The sequence below is a fragment of the Biomphalaria glabrata genome, chromosome 5, assembly GCF_947242115.1.
Source record: "Biomphalaria glabrata chromosome 5, xgBioGlab47.1, whole genome shotgun sequence".
NCBI classification, from domain to species: domain Eukaryota; kingdom Metazoa; phylum Mollusca; class Gastropoda; family Planorbidae; genus Biomphalaria; species Biomphalaria glabrata.
In genome coordinates this window covers 48869675-48881304 of record NC_074715.1, presented here as the reverse complement: position 1 = coordinate 48881304, position 11630 = coordinate 48869675, and the positions used below count along the sequence as shown (strand labels likewise).

General features: G+C 34.7%; 1 protein-coding gene across 3 annotated transcripts in view; it reads right to left on the bottom strand.

Annotated features, from left to right (window-relative positions):
* Nucleotides 1-7375: 7375 nt before the first annotated feature.
* The window catches only part of LOC106062410 (uncharacterized), a 46192-nt gene continuing 41937 nt past the window's right edge, over nucleotides 7376-11630 (bottom strand). For all 3 annotated transcript variants that reach the window (XM_056029589.1, XM_056029590.1, XM_056029588.1), the window contains exon 3: nucleotides 7376-9652. In XM_056029589.1, coding sequence (XP_055885564.1) covers nucleotides 9438-9652 — 215 coding nt within the window. In that variant the 3' untranslated portion in view covers nucleotides 7376-9437. The remainder of the gene's footprint in view (nucleotides 9653-11630) is intronic.

Genomic DNA, 11630 nt, shown 5'->3' with positions numbered 1-11630 from the left:
TATAATGTTGAAAGGTTTATAAATGTTTTAGAAAACCGCGTAAAAGATATATTTATAAGAGTCAAAATTACTATAAGCACCTTTCTATTTTGTTTGACAGCACACCTGACACTGATTAGATTCATAAGTTATAAGATTTTAAGGGAGAAAAAAGCTGGTGAGATCTATTTAATATCTTAAAATGTCTAGAAAGGAATGAGCTTGACTTTATAATATGTCAATATCAGTAATATACAAAATGCAGCTTCAATGTCTGGAGCCATAAAGGAGTACAGGAAATTTAAAGAACAGAAAAGCTATTTAATAGATGTGTATAACATTCACTTAATTGATGTGGTCAACATTCTTGCTCAGAAAATGCTTCTTTCCTACAACTTTTGGTAAAATAGAAATAATTTTTTCGATTTAAAATTATAGCATTTAGATGCGCAGCTTAAGATCTATTGCCAGGTGTCTTTTATTTAATATATCTTTGCTTTATAATTTTTTTTTGGAGAGAAGGTGTACTAGAAAGCCAAAAATACACAAGAGTAGGCCAACCTTTAAACTATTGACAAACTGGTGGCTAATTAAACTTTTTCTTTACCAAAAGCACAACACGTTTGACAATGGAACAGACGTCACTTTCACAACGTGCAAATTTATTAAAACTGAAATCCTTAAAGACATTCATGTTCAGCTATTGATACGTTTACAAGTTTGAAATCCAGAAAAGAAAAAAACATTGTAATTTATTTAAGGTAGCATTGTTGCAAAATTGAACTATCAATAAATTGTAACAACTGAATTTTACTATACTCATTTTAACCATCAATTAGTGTAGTTAATTATAAAGTATGTGTATTATGGCTATAAAAAAAACAACCTAATTTTCTTTTGAAAAGGGGGAGGGGTTGAGTTGACCTCACCGGGTGACACCCACCCTAGTGACGCCACTGCTGTATTATACATTTACATTACAACAAGAGTTAGCAATTTCTAAAAGTAATTTTGTTAACATTTTTTTTTAAATTTCGTTATTGTCGCAACGTTTTACCACAGTAATGTACAGTTGTACTAAATGTTGAATATAAAATTGTTTTCGCACATGCATAATCTTCCGAACTGTAGAACTAGCTTATGAAGTGCATTATCATCCTCGTGAGTGCTTTCAAATAACAGTCAGTGAGCATCGATCTGTTCTTACACTTGCCTGGTCGTGCGGTTTGCGCGCTGGACTGTCGTTTGGATTTATTTATGGTCCCGGGTTCAAAACCCTTCCCGCTCCAATCCCCCGTCGTCCTGCGGGAGGTCTGGACTAGGAAGTAAACAATCTTCAACTCTGAAGGAACCTCCGAAACATGTTAAACATTTGACAAAGAACAAACTTGTTTATTTTCACACAATATTGTTCAATGCAGCTTAACACTTTGAACACAGTTCTTCAGAGCATTGAATAAATACTGGCCTGAGTTTGCGTCTTTGACTGGATGTTATTACATATTACCAACTAGAATAATCTTCGTTTACTTTCCACTTTTTAGAATGACATGTATAGTCAATGTTCCTTTAGCCTCTTGATCAAAATAATCAGAAGTTTCAATATTTTTATAACAAAGCATTTTGTGTGTGTGTATATGAGACCACATCTTATATTTGTAGGTGTCCGCGGGCCGCATAAAGCGCTTGTGGCCCGCGGATCATAATTTGCCCACCCCTGCTTTATACACAGACGTTCTTTCAAAAGAGAAGATAATTTTGTGTTAATCTAGTAGTGTATTAGTGTATTAAAGACTTAAGCTCTGCTAAGTTTTTGTTTTTTCCTGGCTAACTCAGGCACTGATGGCTTTAGGGAAGAAGGAGCACATGTAGGCCTACGAATTCGTCCTAGCATATGTAATAATAAAAAATAAGCCTTTATCTTTGCGTCTTTTTGAATATTTTATTAGGTTGTTCTTTTGTATTTGTAAGTTATGGTAATAAGTAGAATTCAATTGTAACATTAGTTGATTAATAAGGATCAACACAATTATTTTCGACCTGTGTCAAATGATTTATACTGGAAACACGCGAAGAGATCGTTAAAAGCTTATCTTATTTTATATAGGCTAATACAGACGTTACTTCAAAAAAGAAGATGCTTACGTCCTACGCGTCATGCACCTAGTCATGGATGCTAACCAATGACTTAAATTCTGCCAAGTCACTGGTTTTCCTGGCTAGCTCAGGCAACCCATTCCATGTTCTAATAGCACTAGGGAAGAATGAGCATTTGTACAAATTTGTCCTAGCATATGGAACGACGATAATGTACCATTATCTTTGTGTCTTTCTGAGTATTTTATTAAATTTTGTTTTTATATTTGAAGATTATGGTTCAGTGTTTTATGTATAATTGCTACTTTACTTTTGAGTCTTCTGTCCTGAAGCGTCTCTAAATTTAGTGATTTTACTAAAGGTGTTACTCTAGTCAAATGTGATTATTCCTTTTTTTTCCCTTAATTATGTATGTGCATTTCTGTGTCCATTGAGCGTCTCAACTCAAAATTGACTGATCTGTATAATCTTTTTTATAAAGACGTGGTGTTGCAGTTGGACTACGAGGACAAAATCTGTTCCCTGCAATGGTTTCTATGCGATGGTCACGTGAAACGAGCAAGGCCGACCTAACTTGATTATCCGCGTGTATAAACGGTGACTTTGTCATAGACGGATGTAGTGAAAATAAATAATGATAAAATAGAAATATTGATCCTTACAAACTAATTTGTAAGCGATTCGATGTATTAAGTAAAACGATATGAACATTTGGCCTTCCATGTTTGTCTGTTTTTTAAATATTAATTAGATCTACATTTGTATTCTAGAATCTATAGATGTAGACTAGAATCTAAACTAGAGTTAGGTGTATCATGTACATTATGACTACGGTGGGACGTAAGCCTGCTTCTTTGAAAGCAGTCCTCGTTGCCACGTAACGAGTTACATTGTTCTCCACTGCCCACAGGTTGCGACTTTGCAGTTGAGTGTTCAGGACTTGTATGGTGATGGGTCTCGGCTTGACTACATTTGTACACCTCAGTATTGCTACTATTAATTTAATGTATTGCTTTTATATAGCGCGAGTTTTATACTTATAGCATGCTCAGAGCCCTATGGCCCAATCTCATTTTTGGACCTAACCCTAACAATAACCCTAAACCAGCGGTTCTCAACCTTTTAAGCTCGGCGACCCCTTTTTACAACCCCCCATTCTGCCGCGACCTCCCCCCCCCCCAGACACAAATACAGAATTGTAGGATAGACAATAACAATCCATATTTTCGATGGTCTTAGGCGACCCCTGGCAAATGGTCAATCGACCACCAAAGGGGTAGAGACCCACAGGTTGAGAACCCCTGCCCTAAACGACTATGAGCGTCAAACTCTATAGAGCCATTCCTCACCCACAAGTTCTATTAGTAGTACTGCCCAACAAGCAAAATAAAAAAAAATTGTTTAAAAAAAAACAACAAAAAAAGAAAACACACACACACACACAAAATCAAAGCCTATTTAAAGGGGAAGAACTACGCCCTTAAAACTATATATATCAATAATATACAAATTGTTTCCCGTATTCGATATCCAACAAAATAATTAATTACCAATAGTGTATGGCGTATTGAGTATTTTTGTCTATTGGTTCATGTTTTGTTAGCCACAATAGATAATTGTTTAAAGTATCAACTTGATCGGAGAGTACGCGAGGGAAGAATAGAGATAACAATTATTTAAGGGGACTAAACCCAACTAATTTAGTCATATCTGTGAATACTGAAGTATTAGTTTCCTTTGTATGTATTAAACAAAATAACTAATTACTAGTTATTATTTGTCTAATTGGTGAATTATGTCCTATCGATTCATGTCTTGTCTATGCCAATAGATAAATTGTGCATAGTTTCAACTTGATCCGAGAATGGGTGTGGGAGCTATAACGTGAACACAACACAGACAGACAGACAGAGTTGATATAAGCTTTGTGAATATATATATATGGACGGAAAGCGGCGGGCTTGAATTTGGTGGCCCCAAATGAAATAGAAAAAACACACGAAAAAAATTGAATTACCTAAAACCTAGTAAAATGTTGTAAAATGTTTTACATGTTTCGGATGTTCCTTCAGAGTTGAAGACGGCACCCCTATGTACCAAACCTCCCGCAGGATGACGGGGGATGGGAACGGGCAGGGTTTGAACCCGGGACCATCGATAATCTGAACGACCAGGCAGCCACTGCTACTTCAATAAAATTGGGCACATGTCTCTCTATTTCTTCTCTTAATTAAAATATAGAAAATAATATACCGGAGTTATACAATTTACAGGCTCTCCATAATATATGGTGTTATAAAGGCTATAAAAAGAGCAACCAGAACAACTCCTTCATGGCTTAAACGTATGTGCATAAAATATACGAAAAATGATTTTGAAGGATTATATTATTTATATTGTTTTTGCAGTAATTTTGATCTTGAAGGTAATTTTAAATTTAAATAACGACTTTTGCCCTACTCGGCTAATGAAAAAAAAAAAAAAAAAAAAAAAAAAAAAAACTAAACAGATTTAGGTTCCTTATTAGACATTTATTTTTTATGTTTATGCAGTAAAAAATCGAAATAAATTGCCAACATAAATAGATCTTAAATGTTAAAGCAATTGCAGTAAGACATATCAAATGTTAAAACAGAAAAAACACAACAATGGCATTCACCTGACCTTGACATCTAAATGTAGTTCCGGGTGAAACTAGGACATGTGCATAGACCCAGCATGCACTGCAATAACGAGGCGACACAGAAAAAGGCAACAAGATTAGCAAAAAAATTTTATGAGGACAAGTTCATTGCTTTTTTTTTTTTAATATTATAAAATTGTAACAATAAAAAAAAATGCACACACTCACAATTCAATTACTTCAATTCTATTAGAGATTTTCAAACTGAAGGGTATTTACAGTAATCTGCTCTGCGTGTAGAAACTTCGTGATTCAGTACAGAAACAAAAAAGTGCTCCCAAATTATGAAGTGTTATTTAAAAATGTTTAGTTTCGTATTCTCTACACCGGAAATACCAAAAACCTTGCTATTGAATTATTTGCTTCTATTTTATGAACATCTTTAATATAAAATATTTAAATTTTTCAAAGTGAAATTATTTCATAAATTAGTTTTACAAACCATACACGCTTCCATCCCTTTAGAGGGCATAGTTCTTGTTAAATCCTTATACAGCTATACGAATACCTAACTTCTTTGTGACGTTACAGAAATACGAACACACACACAAATAACAATAAATCAATAATTAGATAATGAAACAGTATTTAAATACATCAATATCTACAATGGAATGCCTAATAAACGCGATTGGAAGAAAAGCTTTATTGCACATCACTATATACATATTAATTAATATACAAGAAGCTCTAAAGGGAGACACTCCACGAAGGAACATAAATAAAAGCAACCCTTGCTGATAGAGGCTGGAAATGCATTATTGCCCTAGTGTTGCGGAGTGTATGTGCGTGTTGCTGATGTAACTATGAGAAAAGGTGGGCGGATGCTTTTGGTTGTGTAGGCTAAAGACATTCTGATGAAACCACAAGGTTTTCGTTAATTCAAGATAATAGGCTAAATACCAGTGTGAAAGTTAAAGGGAGACAAACAAGAGACATGTAACATTAAAGAAGTGATTTATTTTTTTGGTGAGATTTACCTGGCTTAAATTATAATTTCATTTGTATTTCCAGTTGTGCTAGTTGTTTGGATCTACAAACCAATGACCGGGTCTCAACAGTTGGACAGAGGAGGTGTGCAGACATGACACAGGTAGCCCATAGGGGGTGACAATACATGCTTACACCAGTGCCGACCTTGGATAATTGGAGGTATTAGGTTAGTGAATTTGGTGGCCCCAAATGATATTTATAAAAAAAAAACCCAGAGAAAACATAAAATTACGTAGTTTATGAAAAACCTGCCTGTTTATATCTGAATCGACAAATAACTGGGATGTATTTATCGCAATATCCGGACTAGAGGCAGATAAACATAAGAGTTCTAGTGCTCAACAATTTTTGAGATCTGATCCAAGTTTCGCAATTTTTTCTCAAAATTCTTTTTTTTTTTTTTGTTTGTTTCATCCTGTGCGATGCCCCCACCTATTGGAGGTCCTAGGCTGCTGCCTAGTTTGCCTATGCCTAAGGCCGGCCCTGCTTGCACTTGGGGTCAATGGATCCAAGAGGGTGATCTTATTTAACGTTAAACAAGCTATTAGAGATGTGTCGCAATCGCAGCAGTGTGAGTAATGTAGTTTAAACATGATCTTTAGCTGAACGGCTTGGGCATGTGCTCATGAACTTTAAAGTGTCCACATGTACACAAAGCAAAGTGTACAGCCTGTCAAGTCGTCTCTATATATTCTAACATTATTATTGATGGGTAAAAAAAAAAAGGGAGATGACAAGGGGGGGGGGCGGAGCAAGAGATGGTCCACGAGACGAGCTATAGTTGTCTAACAACTAAGGAGAGCAATGATGTGACCGTACTTTTTTTCCCTGAATATACTAATGGAGGAGAATGGGGTAGCGATAATATCTCACTATTGGTGTCTACCGTATTGTATGCTTTCATTATGTAATTGCTGAATGTTTATCATATTAGGTAATCGAATAAAATTTGGTCACATAAAATTGCATTTTAAATTTTTCAAGAGCAGACATTCATAAATGCTTATTATGCTTATGTTTCCACTTCAAAATATAAATTATAAAAAAAAATACAATTAACATTAAAAAAGTGTACATAGAACATTTTAAGTTAGGACATAAATAATAATAATAATACTAAACAAAAAAAAACAGTAACACGTATTCATATTTATCTACCCCTGCCGTTGCTAAGACAATTAAAAATGAAAAAAAAAAAAAAAAGATCATTTTAGCTAACATACTTCTTTGAACTTGGTATGTTTCATCATTTTTTTAAAGCTCTTTCTCTCCTAAACGACAATACCAACGTTGATTTCACCAGGATGTGGTAAATAATTACGGAGAGAAAGAGTTAATTGTGGACGTTGTAACTAAGATTAAAACGTAAAGGCAACTGTTAAATACCATGTACATCGTTTTGTTTAAGAAACAAATGTGCATTACATTTTAAAGCAAATTTTTAAAGGAAACAATACTAAATCAATTAAGTTGTGGTTAGAAATGGTGGAAAGGGTAATAACACATAACGTGATGCATGCTTAGCGTGGCGGTTCTTAATTATGCAAACAGAGGCGTATTTCAGTGTAGGCTACACGTCGAAGCGAAATGGAAATAACTTATACGTTCACACATCCTAGAATGTTGTTTTGCTTTTTTTTTTTTTTTTTTGATTGAGAACCATTGATTGAATAACTATGCAATTGGTAAAGAACAATACAGCATCTGGTGGCTTCGAAATGCTTCACTCACTGTAAGGTTAGGCTTAGTTGGAAGATTTAAACACTCACTGTAAGGTTAGGCTTAGTTGGAAGATTTAAACAGTTATAAATCTCATGCGAAAAACAAACGCTATTTGATTTTGAATGTATTGTAGATATATCGTGTGCTATACATAGTTTCTATATCTTCTAATCTGTTACTTGTTCGTTTAATGCGAAAGATCTTCCCTACAATCCCCCCCCCCCGGGGCCAAACAACCAGTAGGTAGCACCAGACTTGAACAGTATGATTTAAAGTATCGTTAGTTATGAGGTCTACCATATTTCTCAAATGATAAAAAGGAAAATTCTCAAATAAAATTTGTTTACACAATAATTTTCTTTTTTAAGTTCACAATCTCAATAAGCATTCATTTATACCTTGCGATTTATGTGGTCACCTGTTTCTATGTCAGACGGTTAACGAGTGTATCATGTGGCCAGCACAATGACCTACCGCTTTAATTTCCCCAAACTAATATCAGGTATCCATTAGAGTTGGGTGGACTTTGGGGCGTCCTAAAAAAATCCCGAAATTCAAAATATCAATCTTCATCGTGATTGGAACCCGTGATCTCATGATTCGGAAGACAAGGGCTTCACCACTCAGCCACCGCGCCTCCTCACTATCTCTAACGCACTGTTCAAACATTCTAGTTGTTGTGAACAAACTATTCATAATCGTCTAGATCTACGTCGCTGACTAGTTTTTAATTACTGGCTATGAATAAGAATTTTATATTGCGTCTTATGATTGCTAACCCTCTCAAAACCCTTGAGATTGCTGAGAAGTTTGTCCCGCTTGAATAATTAATCTGTAACAGGAAGAGTACGCCATTTTTTTTCATGCATAAATTACATTTGTAAGTTATACACGCAACTTCACTACTGTAGGTTGCTATTAAAAGTATGTTGGCTTAACAGTAAAAGTAATAGCCCGCATAGAGGTAGATAACTGTAACTGCAAAATCATTATCGAATTCCAAACCCTACGACGACGGGTTATTGCCTAGTTTCTCCATTTCTTGTCTCTAATTTGCGAGTTCATTAGATTTTTTTTTTAAGCTGAGGTCTGAAACCAATTAAGGGCCGTTAATCAGTGTGCATAACAATATATAGTATAATATGCCATTGTCAAACTAGCTCCCTTTTCAGATTTAAAAAACAACCCTATTTACTCCACGGTTCTTATAATTAATTCCCACCCCACTTTTCCCCCTTTCTTACAAGTACTTAAGGATGAGGTGGGGTAGTTAGGGTTAAGGAGAGAGGTCGGAGAGAGGGGGAGTTGATTCAAAAGGTGTGGCTTGCAATGTTAAATTCTTTAAACACACACTCAAGTCAGGTAGAATATAGGAGTTGCAGCTGTGCGAGTCATGTGACTGATAATACATTGATATGTGGCCCTACCAGCTTCAGCTGATGACTACTATATATGTCTGTACACACGCGCGCGCACACACACTTATCAAGCTAGCAAGGGTGGTAAATACAAAACAACTCTTGAAAATCTGGTGCAATATTCTTATGCTGTGATAGTGAAGTCAAAGCCTTCTTGGCTTTCATTAGGGATTAATATGATTGCTATTTAAGTAATAGAGTATTTCAATCTTGAATCACGATTTACTTTCTACTCAAGAGTTAAAGATCAAGTGCTATTTAATCCCTGAATCAATAAGCTATCAAAATGACTAAATGAAGCTTCATATTCATATATTTCATTAAAATAAAAAACCAAATCTATATCTGTCCCTTACACATAAAAGCAAAACATGACTCATGACTAAAAGGTACCAATAGTCTTTACTTTAAAGCACTTTGTATTCAATTTTGAACTTTCTCCTTGTAGGGGGGAAAAAATATTTCTAGTGAAAACTGCAAGAAAGTCAGTTTCTAGGTTTAAAAATAGTTTGTTTGTTTTTATCACGTGATCATGATGTTTACACTTAGAACTGATACTGCCCACTGTGAATGGAGGCTTCCATGTCGTTACAGCACAAGATGACTCGGCAGACCTTCTGGGCTTGTTTTTCCAGTGACGACGACCCTGGCGCTTGGGGCCGTCTGTCTGGGTTGACGAGAAGGTCGATAATGTCCTTAGAGGAGAGATACCTCCTCTTGGTATGATACTTCGGCCTTGACAATGTAGCGGAGGAGGAAGCTGTGGACAGAGGGAAAAAAAAAGATAAAAATAAAAAGGATGCTAAGAATAGGTGAACGCGAACACAAGCTATAACATTCATTTCGTTTCGTATTCCTATTTATAGTTATAACAAAATTTATTTAGTTTCGTATAATCTAAACCAATCAGAATTGCGTTTCACACATTTCTTCAACATAAAAGAGAAATACAAGAACCATAGACATAAATAAATATAGACTGGCCGATTAAAGAGTTTTATGAAACGAAAATTTGTGACTTGCAATTTTGTGTTCTTTATTATACAGCATTTATGAGCAGTATAAAAGTTAAGTATTCATATCTATTTCAGCAATAACCTATATAAGTATTACAATATTTTCACTAGTGTTTTTTTTTAAAAATCTCTCAGAATGAAGATCATGCAATTTTTCATAATTCGGAAATCCGAATACAATAGATATACATGTTTTCAAGTTACATGAAGTTACTTCCTTTTTCCAGTCTATATTTAATTATGTCTATGACAAGAACATTGTTAAAGAATAATCTGAATGACTGTCTCATTCACCATCTCTCCCTCTCCTTGGTATTAACAAATTCAACATACGACACCCACAAACACCATTTCACACATTTTTAAAAACAAAGCAAAATTATTGCTTTGCAGAACAGGAAGCGTAATATAAAGAAATATAAAAAATAATATAAAAGTAATATAAAAGTAATAAAAAGTAATATTAACAGTTTTTTTCTGTTCAAAGTTACGTATGACAAAATGCTTATAGTAATAGAAGAGAAGGCTCTCATGAGAATGTTCAAGTATGACTGCATGGTCGTGCGGTATGCGCTCTGGACTGAATCTCGATTAGCCCGGGTTCGAACCCTCCCCGCCATTATTCACCATCTTGATGGAGGTTTGGACTAGGATGCAACAATCCTCAAGTCTGAAGGAACACAAGAAAAAAAAAATGAAGATCAAAACAAAGAGAGACAATGGTTATGCTTGCCCTGAATGTGGCAAATTATGTAGGTCACAGCTGGGGCTGCGTAGCCACAAGAAATACTGCATTCCTCGTTAATCTCCGGACTCGAAGACAAGCCTTATTATTATTATATATTTAAATTATTGTTTAAACGCTAATTTAACCCGAGAATGTACGGAGTGATATACAAATTTAAAAAAGGCCAAGAAAATGAAAGTTGTCATTACTTTAAGAAACATGAACAGAGAAAAAGAGTGAGAAAGAGTGAGAGAGAGAGAGAGATAAAGAGAGAGAGAGGGCATTAATAAAGTACTTTCCTTAGCACTCATCTTTAACCCAAGTACTTACAAACTATCAGTTTCGAAATATCGACTACTAAATGAAATGTATTTTGCCCTTTTACATAGTGCCCGTTTATTTTTGTTTATTTTTATTCAAAATCAATGACCACTATTCTAATTTCCACACATTATGACTAAAACGTGACCGATTTTATGAAAACCAAAGAAATTCAAAGAATAGTATTCTATCTACATTTTAAAAATAACATAACAAAACGCTAAGATTACAAAATGCTACAGCTACAAAAAAAAAAAAAATTATTTGTAAAAAGGTTGGCAGACATCCATCCTAACATTGGCTGGCACCAGTAATTCTGTCTTGGCTCGTATTCCGACTGGCGTTTTTTACTTGGTTTTGTCTGTGTTTTTTTTAAACACAATACAACTGTGTTATCTAGAAATAACACAGCATTTTAAACTGCTAACAAGCTATGTAGAGCACAATCATTTCTGGAGTTTTACAGACGATGATTTTAGAATGTGAAATATTTGGCCTAATAATAATAATCTACTTTGTGATAGGAAATAGTATCAGACAAGGCAGTAGATTTCAATCAACCAGATCTAACAGACAAGCCAGTAGATTTCAATCAACCAGATCTAACAGACAAGGCAGTAGATTTCAATTAACCAGATCTAACAGACAAGGCAGTAGATTTCAATCAACCAGAT